Raw genomic sequence first — 22578 nt, 5'->3', positions numbered from 1 at the left:
TTGTTTATGGATAATTTATATAAATTTATTGTTCATTAAGAAAAATAAAAGAAAACACAAACTAAGATGTAATGAGCCCTGCTGTGGCATACATTTTAAACCCACATTAAAGGAAAGCATATATTTCTGTATAATTATGGGTAATGTATAGTGAGAATTAAAGAATATATTATTTTGTTTTGCCATCATAGCATTTAATTTTTTAAAACATCACCTACAACAAGATTTAAGTAAAGTCAACTAATATTTTAGAATAGCAAAATTTTTTTTGGCTAGTAGATTTAAGTTTTATTTCTCATCATCATCAAATTCCTGCCATGTACCTTCAAGGGGTGTACAAGATATGATAGTACTACATGAAAAATTTACATCATTACTAACTTCCTATCTACAATTTTCCTCCAAATCAGTCTGTTACTTGTCAAGACTCCAACATTATCAGATCTTATATTCCTATCGTCTAAGGCACTTTGTACCGTATCAATCCACCTATATCTTGGTCTTCCTCTGGGTCGTTTTCCTGCCAACCTGGCAGAGAACACTTGTTTTGCTAATCTTTCCTCTCCCATTCTATTTAAGTGAACCATACCACCTGAGATTATCTCTGCTAACGCATTCCTGGATGCTGACAACGTCAAGTTCTTTCCTAATATCCTCATTTTTAATATGATATTGCCATTGATGCCATCTGTTCACGCCTCTAATCTTTCTCAGGACTCTCATATCTGCAGTCTCTAGTCTTTGGTCAAGTGTTTTACTTCTGACCCAGCTCTCAGATCCATAAGTTAAAACTGGTTTGAACACTCTTATATACAGCTAATTTAGTGTTCCGACTAATTTCTCTTTTATTCCATATGAATTTATTCAATTGACTTCCCACCATACTAGCTTTGCTGATTCTGTTTTCTATTTCTATATTTAATGTACCATCTTCACTAAAAATCATGTCTAAGTAGCTGAAATGTTTTACTTGTTCCACAGGTTCTCCATTCACAACACAGTTGACATTTTCAGTAATTCTGCCTATTTTCATTGTCTTTGTCTTTTTATTGCTGACCTTCATACAATGTCTATTACAACAGTTATTCAATTTAGTCAGAGAATCTTGCAGATTTGTAGCGGATTTATTTAGAAGTATAACATCATCCGCATAAAGCAAAGAGCTAACATTAACATCTCCAATTTTGATATCATGTTTAATACCACTTTCCTTCATAATGTGATCCATATAGATAATGAATAACAGAGGGGATAATGTACAACCTTGTCTCACACCAGATTTAACATTAAACCATCTTCCCGGACTTCCTTCAATTCTAACTGCTGACTTACAACTCAAATAAAGACTAAGTATTGCTTGATATAATGCCCCATTGACACCATATAACTTTAGCGTATTGAATAGCTTCTCTCTTGGCACTTTGTCACATGCCTTTTCCAAATCGACAAAACTTAAATATAGATCTTTGTTATATTCCCATGCTTTCTCGACTATTTGTCGTAAAGTGAAGATCTGATCTTTACAGCCTCTATTTGGCCTGAATCCAGCTTGTTCTTCACCAAGCTTTCCTTCCAAAATTCTTCTCAACCATTTCTCAAGTATACTTGCATAGATCTTGCCAGGAACACTCAGTAGGGAAATACCTCTGTAATTCTCACATTCAGTTTTATTTCCCTTTTTATATATGGTTACTATGAGATCTCTACTCCAATCATCAGGAATTCGTCCCTCTGTCCAGGCTTTCTGAAATATGCAGTGCAGCCACTGTAAGACTTTTATACCACCATACTTCAGCATTTCTGGTCGAATATCATCTACTCCTGCTGCCTTTCCACATTTCAAGCCTTTGATGGCTTTTTCTACTTCAAGTATGGATATGTATTTCTGACTGCATGCCTGGTCAGTGTTTTTTTTATCACTGTGCTCTCATCACTACTTGTTTCATTTAGCAATTTTTCAATGTAATTACTCCATATGCATTTTTGGAAATTATGGAGACAAGTACCGTGTTTGAATAAAAACTTTAGTTTACTATTACTAAAATTTTACAATTCGACGTTTCGACCTTTATGTCAAAGTCATCTTCTGGAGCGTACAAATATACACAGGAAACAAGCTATACTACAATCATACTGGTTCGTTAAAGACACTGACTAACCGCTACCACAATTGTTGGCCTGACCTCTGGTGAAAAAAAAAAAAAAAAAATTATACATCAACGCTAAAGTCCTATTATTTGTGTTGTCTACTATATACATATATTAACATCATTCCAGCCAGTTGGAGTGGTGGAATGGTTTCTAATAATAGCATATTGGCTAGAGTCCTGACTTATGTTGAATCTTTCAAATTAGGTTGGCTGAATGTGTGCCATCCAGATCCTTGGAATTTTCATACCATCTTTATTGTTGATATTTGGGTGGTTTATCAGGATTTCGCAGGATTCTTTAAATTTTCTTTCGTACCATGTTTTTGTGCGGTGTAAGGAGCAGGTGCTTTTCCAGTTGATTTGGTGTAAGGTGTTGAGTGCGTGGTCTGAGAGGCCTGCTTCACCATAATGGTTATATTTAATGTGTCTAATGTGTTCTTTTTTGCGTATAGGGATTGTCCGTCCTGTTTCACCAATGTACGGTAAGTTACAGGTGCAGCGGATGCAATAGACTCCAGGATGTGCTAATGGGAGGAGAGGATCCTTTGAGGAGCTGAATATGGTTTTAAGTTTAGTGGGTGGTTTAAAGGTGGCATTGAGGTTATAATGTTGTAGGATTCTGTTGATTTTTTCCGATAACCCTTTAATGTATGGGATGGCTATGGTTTTACTGTAGTCTAGATTTGTTTTTGTTGTGGTTTTATAGAGTATTTTATTGACAGTATTTTTGTTATAGCCATTGTTTATGAATGTGTCACTAATGATTTTTAGTTCTTGTTTTAGGGCTTGCTGGTTAGAGCAAATAGTTGTGGCTCTGTTTTTAAGGATGTTTATGACTCCATATTTTTGTGCTGGGTGGTGATATGAATTCGCATGTATGTATTGGCCCGTGCGTGTCGGTTTTCGGTAGACCGTGAAGGATAGATCACCAGAGGTCAGGCCAACAATTGTGGTAGCAGTTAGTCAGTGTCTTTAACGAACCAGTATGATTGTAGTATAGCTTGTTTCCTGTGTATATTTGTACGCTCCAGAAGATGACCTTGACATAAAGGTCGAAACGTCGAATTGTAAAATTTTAGTAATAGTAAACTAAAGTTTTTATTCAAACACGGTAGTTGTCTCCATAATTTCCAAAAATACATTCGGATCACCGTGCAAGCCTAAAAGAAAAAAAATAATTACTCCATACTTCAAGGATATCTTTTTCTTCGGTTTTCATGTCACCTTTATCATCTCTTGCTCCTTTTACAGCACTCTTTTCTCCATTCCTAAGCTTCTTCAACCTCCAGAATATTTTGCCACCTTCTCGATATTTATTTTCTATCTTCTTGCCAAAGTCCTCCCATGACTTTTGTTTAGCTAGTTTTACATAGTGTTTAGCATTTTTACATTTGTCTTTGTATTCTCTAAGAGCACAAGCTGACTTATTTGATATGCTATCTTCTCTCCCTTCACTGCCTCTTTAACTTCCTGTGTCCACCATGGAGTTCTAATTTTTCTATCCTTGCAGACAACTTCACCACATGCCTCTCTAGCTGAATCAATCAGGGCTTTCTTCAAGGTTTGAAGAAAGCCCTGATTCGCCAAGGTTTGATTCCTGTTCTCAAACAATTTCATTTTTTATTCAATAATCTTTGTGTATTTTAGTCTACGGTTCACATCTGAGAGCTGCTCAACTTTTATTCGCTTTAAAACTTTCTTACATGTTATTCTTTTCAATATGAAATTCAATTTTATCCTGCTCAAAACTATTTCAAATTCTCTGTACACTCTGGTGTCCTGCACCAGGGAGAAAACATCACTATCAACAATAACATAGTCAATGAGACTTTTCTTATCCCTTGCCTCTTCTCTCCATGTGAATTTGTGCACATTTTTATGTTCGAACATGGTGTTAGTAATAACCAGTCCATGTCCTGAGCAGAATTCCAACAGATATTTGTCATTATTATTAGCTTTGCTCTTTTCTCCAAATTTTTCCAAAATATTTTTTGTATGTCTCACAATCATTTCCTACTCTGCTATTTAGATCCCCAACAAGGACCAACTTTTCCCTTTTCATTGTGTCAGTTGCTTTTTCTAAAGCATCAAAAAATTCATCCACTTCTACCTTAGTAGAACCTTCTGTGAGACCATAGGCACAAATAAGCCTTATTGTCCAATTCCCCATTCTCATATTTGCCCACATCACTCTACTTGAGACTGACTGCCATTCAAGAAGATTAGCCTCGTATTTTGTGTTGAATACTATGTGCTACTCCTCCTTTTCCTTGATTGTCATTGCCTGAATATAACATTTTGTATTTATTGCTCAGAAAGATCTCACCAGTTTTTGCCTTTTTTGTTTCAGTCACCCATATTATGTCGATCTGGTACTTATCTAATTCCTTAGCTATCTCCATTTCTTTGCCATTCAGGCTTCTTATGTTGATAATACCGATCTTTAACTCTGGTGATGTTGAGTTGGGGTGTGTTTTCAGATTTGTTCCAGTAGCTGACTTTTTGCTGTTCACCCTGGTTCCTTGGCGAAAACAACGGGGGTCTTGTTTAACCGGGGGACGCCCCAGCCGGCATGAAATTTTATCATGTTGTACCATCATTTTTTATTTTGGTTTAACCAATAAGAATACAATTGGATCAGCTAAATCCCAAATTGCCAGTCCATCCTTGTTCGTTCAGTATCCAAGTAGATACCCAACAGGGTGCACCACAAGAAGGTGAGGATTGGACATTAGATCAGAAGCCCTGGTCGGTTCTCTGCATTCCTTTAAAGGCTATGTGGAGGTCTCCTCTCAGTTATACAGCTTTGACCATTAAGCACCCTAGTTTTATTTCTGGAGTCCTCAAATATTATAATGGGACAAATATCATCTGGGAGGAGATCTCCACATTGCCTTTTAGGAATGCAGAGAACCGAGTGGGGCTTCTAAACTAATGTCCAATCCTCACCTTCATGTGGTGCACCCTGTTAAGGTACCTACTAGGTACCTAGATACTGAACAAATGATGGACTGGAAATTTGAGGCTTAGCCAATCAAACTGTACTCTCTATTGGCTTAAACCACAAGTGCATGATGGTACAACATAAGATTTATGCTGGCTAGGGAGTCGCCTGGTTCAAAAAGGCCTCTGCTGTTTTTGTCAGGGAATTAGGGCAAACAGTGAAAAGTCAGCTACTGAAAGAAGCTCGAAGTCAATATCTAGAAGAAGAATAAACCCAACATCAGAAGAAATCAGGATAGGAACCATCAATATGAAGGATATTAATGAAAAGGAAATCAAACTTGTAGAAGAATTGGAAAAGTACCATGTGGACATAATTGGCATTACTTTAGACAAAGAAGACAAAAACAGGTGAGATCTTAAATAATAAGATAGGATGTTACATTCAGGCAATAATGATCAAGAAAAGGGAGGAGTAGCTTTGGTGTTGAATGTGATAGCATTCATGAAGATAAACAACTTGATTGAAACAATTTCAAGTAGTGATGTGGGAACACTGCAAAATAGGGAAAAAGATAATGTCTTAGATGTGCATATGGTCCCACAGAGGGTTCTATGGAAGAAGAATAAGAAGAATTTTTCTGGTCATTAGAACAGGCAGGTGACATAAAGAAAGTGAAAAAAGTGGTCCTTGTTGGAGATCTAAACAGCACAATAGGAAATGAATTCCACCAGGCATATAGGAGCATTTGGGGAAAATTCTGAAAAACAGGGCAAAGCTAATAATAACAGTATATATTTCCTGGATCTCTACTCAGGATATGAAAAGCCTCATTGACTATGTCAATGTTGATAGTGATATCATCATGCTGGATCAAGATACAAGAGTGTACAGAGGATATGAAATTGGAAGTGACCATTACTTAGTGTTAAGCAGGATAAAAATGGATATTACATTTTTACAGAAACATAAGAAAGCAAAGCACTGTGTAAAATTAGCTAAACAAAAGTCATGGGATGACTCTGGTAAGAACATAAAAAATAAATATCAGGAGGGTGGTAAAATATTCTGGAGGATATTGAAAAAGCTCAGAAATCAAGGAAAGAGTATTATAAAAGGAATTAGAGAGAAATAAAAACTAAAAAGAAAGATATTCTTGATATATGAAGTAATTACTTTGAAAGATTGCTAAATGAAACAAGCAGTGACAGGATGGTGATAGAAAACACTCAACAGGAATGCCATCTGGAATATATATCTGTACTTGAAGTAGAACAAGCTATCACAAACCTGAAATGTGGAAAGGAGGCAGCTGGAGTAGATGATATTCAACCAGACATGCTAAAATATGGAGGTATAAAAATTTATAGTCACTACACTACAGAAGGCCTGGTCAAAGGATCGAATTCCAAATGATTGGAGTAGAGCGCTCGTAGTACCCATCTATTAAAAAAAAAAGGAATAAAGCTGAATGTGAGAATTACAGAGGAATTTCTCTACTGAATATTCCTGGTAAGGTTTATGCAGGTATTCTTGAGAAGCAGCTAAGAAAATATGGAGGAGAAGCTTCAAGAAGACAAGCTGGGTTCAGACCAAAGAGGATATCTGGATCAGATTTTCACCTTAAGACAAAATAGTTGAGAAATCATGGGAATATAACATGGATCTGTATTTAAGTTTTGCATATCTGCAAAAGATATGTGACAAGATGCCAAGAGGAAAGCTGTTCAAAACACTCCAGTTATATGGCGTAAATGGGACATTATATCAAGCAATACATACTTTCTATTTGAATTGTAAATCAGCAGTTAGAACTGAAGGAGGTACAGGAAGATGGTTTGATGTTAAGTCAGGTATGTGACAAGGGTGTACATTATCTCAAATGTTATTCATCATCTGAATGTATCGCATTATGAAGTGATATTAAACTAGGTATCAAATTTGGTGATGTTAATCTCAGCTCTTGACTTTATGTAGATAATGCTATACTCCTAAATAAATCCAGAACAAGCCTGCAGGATTCCTTGACCAAATTGAATAACTGTGGTATGAAAATCAGCATTAAAAAGACAGAGACAATGAAAATAGGCAGAAGCATTGAACACGTCAACTGCATCCTGAATGGTAAGCATATAGAACAAGTAAAACATTTCAGCTATTTAGGCACAGTTTTCAGTAAAGATAAATTTGAAAAGATACAACAAAACAAGCGAAGCTGGTATGGTGGGTAGACAGCTGAATAAATATTTATGAAATAGGAGAAAAATTAGCCAAAACATCAAACCAGAAGTATACAAGCCAATGTTCAAACCAGTTTTAAGGTATGGATCTAAGAATTCAGTTAGCAATAAAGCACTTGATCAAAGATTAAAGACACAGATTTGAGGGTTCTGAGAAAAATTAGGGAAGTGAACAGATGGCATCACTGGCAGAATCATATTAAAAAAGAAGATATTAAAAGAGGAACTCGACATTGTTTGCACTGAAGAATGAATAAGCATAGTTACTCTTCATTCTCAGCTTCCAAGGATGCCCTCTTGTCCTTTCCCCACCGTCCATGGAAAAAAAAACTGAAATACTGTATGACCCTTTTAAAAGTATGCAAGTCTCAATCATATCAACCCTCTTTCTCCTGTTTGCTAGTGTCTGCAGTGTACAAACTACGGAAATATTCAGGAAAAAAAAAATGAAAGTTTGAAAACAAGAACCAAACCTTGGAGAGTTAGAGACAAACCATGAATAAAATATTGCTTACTAAATGACTTAAGGAAATTACAACATACAATAGAATATATACATTAAAATAAACTTTAATATATTTCCGATATTTCAGCAATGTCACGTTGCCATATTCAAAAGGAACTTACAATAAAGATACATGCACGCAGGCACTAAACACAATAAATGAGAACGAAGTGAGGTAGCTACGGTTTTCCTAAAAGTCCTGATGATGCCCCCTAGCGAACTATGTAGGTATTCTTGGCCGTTGGACTGAAGGTCTACTGATGTAAGCCTCCCCCATACTCTGCCCCACAAAAACCAACCAATGGCTTCGCTAGATGATGTGTTCGCTATTTGGCCACATGGCTCTGATACGCTCCTCTCCTTCCTAACACACTTAAACAACCAACACCCCAGAACCAAGTTCACCCTAGAAAAAGAGGAAAACAACAGCCTCCCTTTCCTAGACACACTAATCACCCACCAGCCTGATGGAACCTTGGTTTTCTCAGTTTATAGAAAACCCACCCATACAGGCAGATACATTCACCAACAATCCCACCATCCCTCCTCAACAATATGGAGTTGTTAAGACACTATATAACAGGGCTAAACTAATCTGTTCAAATGACAATGCCCTAACCAATGAACTAAATCACATCCTCAACACTTTCTCAGCCAATGGCTACCACCCAAAAAATTCAAAAAATATTGAAACCAGTAAACCACAACTCCCCCTCCCCTTCACAACAAGGATTACTCTAAATCCATCACCATTCCCTACATCCTAGGCACCTTGAAAAAATTACCAAAATCTTAAAAAAATATGACTTGACCTCTTGTTACAGACCATACAGAAAATTGACATCCCTTATCCACTCCACTAAAGACCAACAACTCCTCTTGGACCTACCTGGTGTATTCCAGGTCCCTTGCAGCTGTAAGTTGTTCTACTTTGGCCAAACATGCAGGACAGCGAATATCAGAATTTCAGAACACAAGGACTACATTCGGTTTCACCAGTATAGCCACTCTGGTCTTGCAGACCATGCTCTGGATAAATGCCACAGAATATTCATGGAATCAGCCTCAGCCTACAGAAACATGCCAAACCTCAACAAGTTTGGTTGCACGAGACTGCCCCAAATTTGGGAGGCTTACATCAGTAGACCTTCAGCCCAACGGCCAAGAATACCTACATAGCCTGCTAGGAGGCACCATCAGGACTTTTAGGAAAACCATAGCTACCTCGCTTCATTCTCATTTATTGTGTTTAGTGCCTGCGTGCACGTATTTTTATTGTAAGTTCCTTTTGAAGATGGCAACGTGACATTGCCGAAATATTGGAAATATATTAAAGTTTATTTTAATGTATTTCCTTAAGTCATTTAGTAAGCATGTATAACCAACGTCTAAGCCTTTCTACGAGAACAAAATATTGATTTATTCAACTAGAAAATATGTGGTGATGTTTGCAAGGATAGAAAAATCAGAACTCTATGGGTATGCAGGTTGTTAAAGAGACAGTTAAGGAAAGAAGAAAGCATATCAAAAGTTCTTGGCATGTAAGTCAGTATGTGCTCTGAGAGAATACAGAGAAATATAGGAAAGAAACGTAATTAAACCTGCATGCAAAAAGGCAGCTGAAGCAGACATGAAATGCTCAAATATGGAGGTATAAGAGCTTTACAGTGGCCACTACATAATTCAGAAGGCATTGTTAGAAAGTCGAATTCTGAATGATTACAGTATAGCTTTCGAAGGTATTCATCTATAACAGAAATAAAACTGAATGTGAGAATGACAGAGGAATATCACTGGTAAGTGTTCTAGGTAAGATTTATACAGGCATACTTAAGAAGCTAAGAAAAGTTTTGGCAGGGATACCAAGAGAACAATCTGAGTTCAGTAAAAATAGAGGTTGTCAGGATGAGAATATCACTTAAATGCAAGTAGTTAGGAAATCACACATAACAAGGATCTATATTTAAGTTTTGTAGATCTGTAAAATGCATACGACAGATACCAAGAAAAAAGTTGTTCAAAATTGCTATAATTATATGGTGTAAACTAAGCATTACATTGAGCAATATATAGCTTATATTTGAGTGGTAAGTTAGAATTGAAGGACAAGAAGATGGTCTGATGTGCACTCGTCTTATCTTGTGTAAGACAAAAGTGCAACACTGCTGTTCATCATCTACATGGTTCAACATTATAAAGGAAAGTGGCATTAGACCTGATAGCAAAACTGCACATTAATCTTAGGTTTTGATTGGTTCTTGTTTTCAAACTGTTTTTATCTTGAATCATAATAATAATGTAAATAACATTTTTTTTTTTCAATGTGAAATTCATTTTTATCCTGTTCAAAAGTAAATGGTGATCATTTCCTAGTTCAAATCCCCTGAAGCATCATAAGGCTTTTCTTTCTTGTGTCTTCTCTCTCTCTATATATAATTTGTGCACATTTTTATGTTGGCACATGGTGTTATTAATGACTAGTCAAGTCTTAAACAGAAATCTAGCAGATACTTACCATTATTATCAGCTTTGTTTTTCTTCAAATTTTCCCCAACCATTTCTATATGTCTGGTATTTATATCATACTTTACTGTTTAGACCTCCAAAAGATCAACTTTTTCTTTAATGTCAGTTGCTGTCTCTAACGATTCAAACAATTCCTCCATTCATTATTATCAGCTTTCCATTATCATTATTATATACTAAATCAGGGCTGCCCAAAGCATTGCCAGTGGACCGCATGCGGCCTGCAGTGCCATTTTGTGCGGCCCACCTGTGGGTTTTGATTTTCACGAGCGAAAAAATAAAAACAATTTGAATAGAATGCGTATTAGATATTTTATTTTTTACTATCACTAATCGATAGTCTCGATGTTGATAAATCTTATCTGGTGTTTTTACATCACTATATGCCCATGTTTTGTTCCAACGCGCATGCTACAGGCCCTCATGGGGAATGCAAGCATGCGATTAATGTGCAATTAGTGTTGTTCGTTTGTTCAGCTTTTGAGGTTGAGTCACTACTGCTCGCCAAATTACTGTATATACATTGTGATGTGGCCCTCAAATAATTTTTTTTTCTAATGCGGCCCTCGGATTATCTAAGGCTGGATAGCCCTGTACTAAATCACAAATTTCCAATGCATCCTCATTTGTTCAGCATGCAGGCAATTATCTATTAATGGAGTGCATCACATGCAAATATGAGGACTGGGTATTAGGTCAGCAATCCTGGTCAGTTCCATTCCTTAATTACCTTTCTTGATTGAACCTTCTGTGGGAACACATGCAAAACATCTCAATCTCCAATTCCTTATTATGATGTTATCTCCATTGGAAAAGATTATCCTTTTATTTAGGTTTGAGTACCATAGCTACTACCTTCCTTTCCCATCATTGTTACCTGAATATAACATTTTATATATGTTATTCAGAAAAATCTCACTTGTTTTTATCTTTTGTTTTGGTAACATCAATTATGTCTACTTTGTAATTCTTCTGCCAGTTCCACTTATTCATTGATATGTCAACATAAGAAGGCCTGGTCAGTTCCATTCCTTAAACAGCTATGCAGTAGTCTACTCACAGTTATCTAGCTTTGACCTTCAAGTGACTTTAAACAAGTTAAAACAAGTTTACTCTAAACGAGTTTATGTTTAAACTGTAACCTTACCACACTTCTTATCAAGACTTTTTTCACTGAGTGACTGATACAGCCGATCTTTAATTTGAGCGATTTCTTTTTCTTTCTTTCGAAGTTCATGATGATACTGTACATGTCTTTGCTGCATAATAGAAGTAAGCTTCTTTACCTAAGTATATAAAAAAATTAAAAATAAATAAAAATTAAAGTCATAAATTGTTTATAACACTGTCTGTAGATTTTTTTCATATCACAAAACTGAGGAAAACATAAATAAATTCCATCTCTGTGTAAGACTGAGTGCTATGAGCACAATAGTTTAACTGCATATTTTGCTTATTTGTGATTAGAAAGAGTAGTCCTGTGAGTATGGTCTGAGAATAAGCTAAAATTCAACAGTGATAAAATATCAGACCATAGAAAGGGAGTAAAAAAAATCTATAGACCGATTAAGTATGAGTCATTATTTCCAAAAGCAAATCACACACACACTTAACTTTCACTTATAGAGAATCCATAGTAGTTTATTAAAGAAAAAATTATTCACTCGGAACATACATTTTGTTTCAATGAATACTTTTGAGTCACCTGTAGATTGTAGCCATGAGGACATCAAATTAAAAAAAATTAAAAACTTAAATTAAAATTATTTTTAACATGATTTATTCAAGATTGCAAAAATGTCTTTCATGTAATGAAACTAAAGTGAAGGTTTTCAATCAAAAGTAGAGATTTTTTCTTTGAGATGTTCCAAAATAAAACCTTACCAGAGTTGGGGAAATAAGCAAGTCCATCCAGTTTCTTCAAATTAGTCTGTAAAACTTCCAGTGTAGCTGAACTATCAAGAGTTTATGATCAACTTCAAGACGTTCACAATGTCTGATGGAAATTTAGAAGATAAAAGTTCTAAGGTGTCATTTACTGGAATGTGGGCAAACAGTCAAAACTAAACCATTAAATTGTAAGAGCCGAATCTCTAATGTTTGAAATAAAATCAGAGATATTTTTTTTTTTATAAGTAGAGAAAAGGAGTAAGGAAATCTGAAAAATTTTCAAGTAGAACTTTCTATAGAGTCAATAATCAGTCACAGAGGATATCCAGGCTTGTGAATAGGATAACCATAAACCCTGGTTAGTCTTGCAAGATAGATTCTAAACCTCTGAACAATATCTGGATCAAAGAAGATTACATTATTTACATTACAGTTTATTCAGCTGTTCTATTGTTTGGATCTCTGCAGATTATGAGTATAGGTGTTTCAATCTCATTTAGCTCAAGCCCTCAAATTTGTGAATGTTCCAAAATGTTTCCTTATTTAGATTTTCTACACAATATTGAATGTAATATATCTCTATCTCTCCTATTAGGATAGAAATAAATTACACTTCGTCACCAAAATGATTCATGGTTCACAACCACCATATCTTTGTAGGCTACATAATAACAAAAATGTTAACATTTCACAAACTGACAATGGCAACATAACTGTTGTGTTGAACTCAAAACATAAGAGATTCTTCCTATTTTTTTTTTTTTTTTAAAAAAACATTAATTCTCTACTACTCTAAACTCTTGATACCTTAGAAATCTCAAATCCAACCAACCTGAATATTGTTCACATATTTGGGATGGTGGACCAGTTGGGCCAAAATGCAACAAAATATTCACATAAAATCAGATAAATTCCAGATAGATAACAGAAAGAGTCGATTAGTGATCAACATAACGTGATACTTCCTTAACATTCAACTAAGTCTAGACACACCTGAAACATAAGAGATAAAAGCTATGCTTTATAATAGCAATGTCAAGCATAGGACTTAAGGGTCTAAAGATAAGGTGAATCTGTCTAAGATTATATAATTTAATTGTCACAGATACATGTTTTTGTAGAAATAATTTTAAAAATGAACATCAACTCTAGGATGTGTTTAAGGATCAAAACTGGATAACTGGGAGGTGACTTCTACATAGCCTTTTAATGAGTGCAGAGAACAAACAAGGGCTTCTGATTTAATATCAAATTCTCACCTTGTAGTGTATTCTGTTAACAGGCATCTACCTAGATAATAAATGAATGAGGACAGGCTGACAATTTTGGATTTAGTGGACTTTTCTTCTTATGGACTTAAACCAAAATAAAACAATGGTACAGAATGATAGAATTTTATGAAAACTAGGCATCACCCAATTAAACAACAATGCAATTGTGTTTGTCAGGGAACCAGGGCAAACAGCAAAAAGTTAGTTATTAAAACAAACCTCAACTCTACAACAGCAGAGTTCATCAACATAAGTATGGAAAAAGAATGGAAGTAGCAGAAGAATTTGATAAGTACCAGATCAATATAATAAGCATTACTAAAACAAAGACAAAAACACGTGAGATTTTTCTAAGCAACAAATACAAGATGTTATATTCAGGCAACAATGATCAGGGAAAAAGGAATGAGGAGCTATAGAATTCAACACTAAATATGAGGATAATCTTCTGAATGACAGGGCAACATCAACTGGAGTGATTTAGGCAAATATCAAAATGGAAAACTGAATAATGAGACTTATTTGTTCCTGTGGTCAGACAGATGGTTCTACTAAGGATGAAGTACAGAAATTCTTCGAGGACTTTGAGTAAGAAATGATTACCACACATAGAAATGTTTTGGGAATGGAGAAAAAAAAAAAGCAAAACGAATAATAAGTACCTGCTAGATTTCCATTCAAGACATGGAATGGTCATTACTGACACTAAAAGTCCACCATACATTTGTGCCAACTTCACATGGAGGAAAGACAACAGACAAGAAAAGTCTTATTTGATAAGTTATTGTTGACAGCATGCTGGTTAAGGATTGTTATTATTATTATTATTATTGTTCCGGGAAACTCCAAGGAGTCGACAGACTCATCGAGGGAGGCCCTAACATCATATCAAGAACAACTATTCAACATTCACACAGTATCTATCATACCTTGCCTTGAACTCATTCACGGTCGTAGCACCCACAACAGACTCTGTTGTGGGTGCTACGGATACAAAAGTATTGTATGCGTTTTCATCCTTAACCAGGGATTTGAAACAGATCATCATAGTTTTGAATAGGATAAAACTGAGCATCATACTGAAAAGAAAAGTATGTAAGAAAGTTTTAAAACAAATCAAAGTTAAGCAGCTAAGTGAACTGCAGAATCAAATACAGAAGAAAGTATATCAAAAGTTCCCAACAACTAAATCAGTTTGTGCTCTGAGAGAATACAGAAAAATATAAGAAAGCAAAGCACTATAACACTAGATAAACAAAAGTTATGGGAAGACTTTAGTAAGAACATAGAAAATAAATATCAGGAAGATGGCAAAATATTATAGAGGCTACTGAAAAAAATTGGAAAAGAATAGAGATGATAAAAGTGACAAAAACTGAAGATAAAGATATTCTAGATGTCTGAATTAATTAATTTGAAAGACTGCTAAGCAAAACAAGTAGTGACAGCACAGTGATAAAAAACATTCAAGAGTACAGGCAGTCCTCGGTTTACGCCTCAGTTCCGTTCCTGAAAAAATGGGCGTAAACCAAATCAGGGTAAAATGAACCCAATTTTAATGGGAGGTATGAAGTTATGTTCCACGCAGTCAAAAAATATGCACATGAAGTATGTGTAACATTATTATATTTAAAGCTTTGATAATACATACATATATATTTGTTAAAATAAAATTATTAATAACGAAAACAAAACAAAATTATATACAAAAAATATGACACTTCGAAAAGATATTACATATTTCTATGTTGAAGTTCCTGGTTTAGGATCACCTGAATTTTTTTTAAAAAAAAGTATTCAGTGTTAACTGCCTACATTTTCTTTTTTTAAGGAGTTCAGTGCAAGGTCAGATAGATGCAATTACACTCCTTTTTACATTCGCACTCTGTTCCCAATCGTGGTCCATTTCGCAGAGTTCATCAGTCAATGTCTCTATGCTTGCAAGGATACGCTGTGAATAGGCCGTTTTCATATCTCTCAGCAGACTTTCTTCATTTTCTTTCTCTTCCTTTGGATGTTAACTTAATTGTTCAGCTAATTCTTTTAAGTCTTCAAAGCGGTTTATCATGGCTCTCTAAGACTTCTGTCATATCTTCAGCTGTAATATCGTACAATCCAACCTCTTGCACAAGCTTGGTAACATCTTCAATAACATTCTCCTCTTGCTCTAATTCCTCGAAGTTGTGCATAAATGCTGGAAGAAGTTTTTGCCATGCTCCTTTTAAACACTTTGCTGACACCTCATTCCAAGCTGCCTCGATGTTGTTAATGCCCTTCAAAATATCGAATGACTGCCAATAGTCTTTAATAGTTTTTCCTGAAGTGTGCAAGACTGTTACAATTTCGATAAATGTTATATGGAGGTAATAGGCTTTGAAGATTGATATAATCCCCTGATCCATCGGTTGCAAAAGCGATGTTGTGTTTGGGGGCATGTAAACAACCTTGACATCCAATGGTGTTCTTACTTCAGCAAGGTTTTGAGGATGTCCAGGGGCATTATCCAAGAGAAGCAATGCCTTGGCTGGCAAATCATTTTCTTTACAGAAGCATAGCAAGGCAGGACAAAAATAATTTGTGTACCAATCTATAAAAACGTCTTGTGTAACCCAAGCTTTCTTGTTCCATTTCCAATAGACTGGCAGCATGGCTTTTAGACCCTTGAAGGGACGTAGTGTCTGTGAATGGTACACCAACATTGGTTTAAGCTTCAAAGTTCTGGAGACATTTGCACCCAACAAAAGCGCAAGTCTATCTTTTGCAGCTTTAAAACCTGGAGAGGAACGTTCTTCACAGAATTACCATCACGCACCTTCATTTCACAGGAAATGAAGGTGCGTGATGGCAATTTTTTCCAGTAGAGCCTAGTCTCATCAACATTAAAAATGAGATCAGGAGGATAACTTTCTTGTTCTACACAGTCTTGAAATTCTTTAGGAAAAGCAGCCGCTGCTGCAACATCTGCACTTGCCACTTCACCACATAATTCGAGACTGTGGTACTTACTTCGAGACTTAAATCTCATGAACCAATCTTTACTTCCTAAAAATGTTTCTTCGCCTCCATCTGTCTTTTTAAGATCCTCAAAAATTGTTTTTGCTTTCTCAGTTATAAGAGCCTGCGTCAAAGGAATGTTTTTCTGATTCAAGTCATCCACCCATAATAATAATAATTTCCATTTTTCCATGAAGTTTACCCCTGCTATAACGTACATGTTTTCATTTAGTGCTGCCGTAGATTGTTGCACAGACTGTTTTATTCTATCTGCATTTTTCATAATTGTAGTAACAGTTGATGGAGGTAAGTTCATACTTCTACAGACATTAGCACATGTCTGCCCATCTTCCATTCTTCGAATTACCTCCATTTTCTTTTCAAGTGTGATTGATTTCCGTGCCTTCTTAACACAAAGTTCTGCTAATTTTTTCTGCACTTCTATTATCAGACATAGTATGTAATTATGTACTTTATCAATTTAAACATGTATGTAAAAAAAAATTAAATAGAACAATTAGGTAGATTCAACATTAAAACTAGGTTTGATACATATATGTCATAGTAGCTCAGTAAACACTCAAACACTAGAGTGCCTGCTAGCGTTGTTTCTCAGTCAACCATACTATAGTAAGAAAGCACGTGCAGGCAACTGGCGTTAATGTGAATCGGCGTAAACCGAGGGCTGCCTGTACTTGTCAATATTTGAAGCATAAAACGCTATCAAAAACCTGAAATGTAAAAAGGCAGCTGGCATAGATGATATTCAACATTAAATATTCAAATTGGAAGGTATAAAAGTTTATTAGTGGATACACAGCATAATTCAGAAGGCCTAATCAGAGGGTCGAATTCCAGATGACTGGGTAGAGCTCTCAAAGTACCCATCTATAAAAAGGGAAAGAAAGAAGATTGTGAGAATTATAGAGAAATTTCTCTATTAAATGTCCTGGGTAAAATTTATACAAGCATTATTAAGAAAAGGCTAAGAAAACTTGAAAATAGAGATTGTCAGAATCAAATTTTCACTTTAAGACAAAAAAAGTAAGAAATCATGAGAATATAGCAAGGATCTGTATTTAAGTTTTGTAGATTTGGATAAGGCACGTGGTAAAGTGCCAATGGAAAAAGCTGTTCAAAATGCTACAGCTATGGGGTATAAATGGGATGCCATATTGAACAATACACAGTCTATATCTGAGTTCGAAGCTAGCAGTTAGAACTGAAGGAGGTAAAGGAACATGGTTTGATGTTAAATCATGAGGGGTGAGACAACCACTTTTATTCATTATCTACATAGATCACATTAAAAAGTGGCATAAACCTAATATAAAAATTAGTGATGTTGATCTGAGCTCTTTATTTAATGCAGATAATGTAATACTCATAAATAAAGCCAGAAAAAGTCTGTAGGATTCCCTAACGAAACTGAATAATAGTAGAAACATTGACACTGCTTTATTAATGAATAAAAAGTAGAACATTTAAGCTATTTAGGAACAATTTTTTAGTGAAGATGACAATTAAATATGGAAACAGACAACAGAATTAGTGAAGCTAGTATGGTAGGAAGTCAAATGAATAGATTTATATGGAATAAGATTGAAATTAGTCAAAAACACTAAACAAGCTCTATACAAGACAGTGTTCAAACGAGTTTCAACTTATCCGAAAGCTGGGTTAGACTGAAGATCACAGATGGCAACATCATATTAAAAATGAGCATATTAGAAAAGAACATGACATTGCTAACATTCGGGAATGTTTTAGCAGAGTTAATCTCAGGTTTATGGTCACTTAAACAGAATGGGAGAGGGAAGGTTAGCTAAACAAGTGTGGTTTGCCAGGATAGCCTCTACCTGTCAACCAGTTTTCTCTTATCTCCATAATAGTGTTCTTGCAACAAGGAAGAATACATACTAACTAATAAATTCTATTATTCACTTCAAATGCATTGTTAAGAAGTTTCTTCTTTCTGCTCAACTTTTGCCTATCCAAGGCACTAATGTAATATAGGTTGAATAACTTCTCATGTATGGGATTATTATTCTAAAAAAAATGGTATTAAATCTTCACGTGGCACCACTGCTTCTCCTCAGCTTTTTTTTTTTTTTTTTTTTTTTTTATTTATCTCCAATATATTTGATCATGTTTGGCACAAAGGCCTCTTTATCCGAATAGAACAATCACAAAAGCAGACAAAGGCAACACAGTAGTCATCATAAACAAAACAGATTACCACAGCAAAATAACAGCTATTTTAAATTACCAAAACACACACCAAAAAGTTCTAAATGACCCAACTCCTGACCTCATAAAAACAAATTAACAACCCTACATGTTATAAAAAACCAAAACAAGATAGATAAAAAAAAACAATGAAAAATATAACATCCCACAAAACAAGTACTTCATGCATATTCAGACAAATTAAAACCCATAAAGACGGTTATCCGGTATGCCCGAAAGTCGCATGCAAAAACACCACCATATCACCCTTATCGAAATTCGTAGTAAAACTACTCAAACCTTCACTAACCAAGTCAAAATCAATGATAAAAAATACTGATGACCTATTTCAAAAAATAAAAAACCTAACTCCATTCTACAATGACGTCCTCACTTCACTGAACACAATGTCGCTATACACCAACATAGACATCCCCAAAAGTTCAGACATCATACACGCACTACTCACAGAAACCAAACCCTAGGATCATGAACAAAATTAACACCTAGCGATATCGTAAACCTGATAAAATTAATAATCACAGCAAACTTCCTTTAAATTCAACAATAACATCTATATCCAAATTTTTACTTCCAATGGACCAAAACATTAGTGGACAATTAGCTGAATTATTTCTATCACAATCACACCTACTCAGTCCCCCCCCCCCCCCCGGCATCACCTTTTACAGCTGATATGTGGACAATATTCTATGTATTGGAGTACCAACATGCATCACCACTTTACTAAACCTGACATTAATTAGAACAAACAACAAAATAGCCATAAAAATATTCTACAAACCCACACATATCAGAAATTACCTCCACTTTAACTCATACCATCCTTATTTTATCAAAAAACAGTCATCTCAGCACAATTTATAAATGCATACAAGTTTTCGACTACACATAATTATCAACATAGAAATTTACACAGATTTTTAAAAACCAAAATTACCCAACACAGCTAATAAAATTACGCCAACAAAACCCATCAAAACAATCCACCAACCAAAACAAGCTTCCCAACAAAAATCAAACTGCCACACATCAGAATATATACAAAGCCTACAAAAAATACATTTTTAAACACACCGACTATAAGTTGGCATTCACCATGAACCAAAAATTGGCAACACTTCTAAAACCTACAAAATCTCACATTCAAAGAAATACTAGAACACCACAATGTAGTTTACAAATTTCCTTGCAAAAAAGACTGATGTCACGTACAGGTTCCATGATCAATCTTTATGGGCAAGACTACAGGAACATTTCCGTGACTGCAGCATACCAATTCCGGAACATTTACACAATAAGAAACTTAAAAATGCTTAGAATATCAGAAACGATAGCCATAAAATGTGACAAAAACTCGATAAACACCCACTTTCCCTATATAAACTCCAAGAGTTGGAAGCGCCAAAATATAAAAATTAGGTCACGATTCCGACCAACAGAAAACAACACAGATACACCCAAGACAAAAACACCAAGGTGACATGACATAGCCTCCACTTTTCCCACAAGCTCCAAAGACGACACAATGTTGAAATGGCTCACATCTCATTACTCCCAAGTCTAATCTTGTTCCATCATGTTCTATCCTTCACCCCCCCCAATTTTCTATTTTTCACCTTCTTCCAAAAGAATTCTCAGCCTACCCATAAAACCTGGGTTTTAAACTTGGCATAACTCTTGCCTCACCCATAATTCTCCCACATTTCTCGATCTCCACTTTTCCAACCCCCACCCTTCCCTTTCTTTCAGTCATACTTCAGCAGTAATACAAATGTATATCACCATATGTCAGATGCTGATGAATAAGACGACCAGGAATATCCTACAAAGGTATGTCCAAAATTATTCTTCTCGTATATTCTTTATAAGCTTGACTTCAAAATATCAGTAATGCCCTAAAAATTGAGTAAAAAATCAATGACATCATAAAAAGGGGTACTCATAAACAAAAATAGCAATAAAAATTAATAATTTGTGTGAGACTGTTATCTTAAGATCAACTCCTACGTAACTGTAATGGTTCTGTTTTTCTTTTCTTACAACAAAAGGTACCAAAATAGAACTTTAGATCTGTTACAATTTGAGTTGTTTCACTTACTCATTGTCATGTGTTAACTGAAACACATCTCAAAGATGCTGGTTTGAAATCCAGTGAAATATAAGCCAGTTAATAAACATCTTTTTTATAACTTTGTTGGTATGGGTGTTATAATACCATTAAAATAAGTTATGAAGATTTTTATCTCCATAACTTATTTTAATTTCATCTAATACTGAGGTTACATAAAGTTTCACTGTTTCTCCTACTCTCTCTGCTACATGTCAATAATCTTCTGTAGATGACCCCAAATCCAATCCACACTTGCCAATGATAGTACACGCCCCTCTTCTTTCTCATTTGACAAAACTTGTACTACAAAAATCACAAACTCCTGAATACCTACTTTCACAACCCTGAATTCTGATCCCATTCTTTAATGGGGTTCTGAAAAACATGTCAATTTCATTGCTAGTAAAAAACTTAATCCTTTCTTATTTCTCACCAAGAAAACATTTTCTTCTGGTTTTATTTTTGATATCCAAATCTGTCAAAACTATAGTTCTTTTCTGGGCATAAACACATTGCAAATATTGCTTTTCTTGCATCCAAGAAATTGGTTTCCTATCTCTCTTTTGCTCAACACATTTTAACTCTATGCAAATCAAAAATCAACTCTCATCATTGAAAACTGACTCACATATGATGCGAGTTTAACCTTAAAAACTCCTAAAAATACTTCACATGCTGAAGTTATTCAATACTTCTTCACAATTCAACTTCAAACTCAAAAAAAACAAATTTTCCTTTATCATTCATTCCTTCTGTTGCTGTCTTCTGGAACCATCTGGAAATAGTAAGAGGGAGTTCTTACTATTTCCTAGAATATAATATGCAGAGCTTCATATGTAATGTTAACACATTAATAATACTGATGTATTATTATTACTTGTGCATCATTAAAATGCACTGATGTTTCTGATCTTTCTGATGTGGTACTAAAATTATATGGACTTGGAATCTGTTACGTTGATATATCAATGTAACAGCTCTTACTGATGGCTTTCATTTTTCCTCTACTTGGTTCTAAAATATGGATGCTTAGGATTTGGAAGATGCAGATCTAAACTAAGTAGAAAATGAATCCAAATGTTTTGGAAAATTTTAGAGAAAGAGACAATGCTAATAATAATGGCAAGTTCCATGGGATTTCTATTCAGGAAATGAAAAAGTCATTATGATCCAATATAAATACACACATAAATTTAAATGGAGAGAACATAAACGAAATAAGAAAAATCTTGACTATATTATTGTAGCTAGTGATATTTTTATGCCGGTTTAGGATACAAGAGTATATACAAGACATTTGAAATATAAAGCAATCACAATTTAGTATGTTACAAGGTCATCATTCAAAGGATTTTGAATTATTACCTATTCTAAAATCAGTGGAGAGAGCATGTACAGAAAAGTTATCTAAAATATAAGAATAATTAAGGTAAATAAAATTTTTTTCTGCTTAACATCAAAAAAATTCTTCTCACCTCATCTTTCTCAGATTTTATTTGGGATTGAAGCATCTTAATCTTTCCTAATAATTCTCTCTCTTTCTCATGTGAAACAGTTGTTTTCTTTTGAGCCTGATCCAAGGCATCTTTCAATCGCACATTATGTGTATGCAACTGATTACAGTCAGATGAAAGACGAATGTTCCTTTCAGAAGATGAAAAAAAAAAAATCATACATTTAAAATAATTTCAAAAT

General features: G+C 34.8%; 1 protein-coding gene across 3 annotated transcripts in view; it reads right to left on the bottom strand.

The window, feature by feature from the left end:
* The window catches only part of LOC150100765 (afadin- and alpha-actinin-binding protein-like), a 187217-nt gene that overhangs the window by 132061 nt on the left and 32578 nt on the right, over positions 1 to 22578 (bottom strand). For all 3 annotated transcript variants that reach the window (XM_090401952.1, XM_090401951.1, XM_090401954.1), the window contains 2 exons: positions 22359 to 22527; positions 11513 to 11651 (listed from right to left, as the gene is read on the bottom strand). In XM_090401952.1, the coding sequence (XP_090258078.1) occupies positions 11513 to 11651; positions 22359 to 22527 (308 nt within the window). The remainder of the gene's footprint in view (positions 1 to 11512; positions 11652 to 22358; positions 22528 to 22578) is intronic.

The sequence above is a fragment of the Typopeltis vanoorti genome, chromosome 12 (genome assembly GCF_054136105.1).
Source record: "Typopeltis vanoorti isolate ZY-2024b chromosome 12, IOZ_Tvanoo_1.0, whole genome shotgun sequence".
In the NCBI taxonomy this organism is placed as follows: Eukaryota; Metazoa; Arthropoda; class Arachnida; order Uropygi; family Thelyphonidae; genus Typopeltis; species Typopeltis vanoorti.
This window is presented reverse-complemented; position numbering and strand designations above follow the sequence as displayed.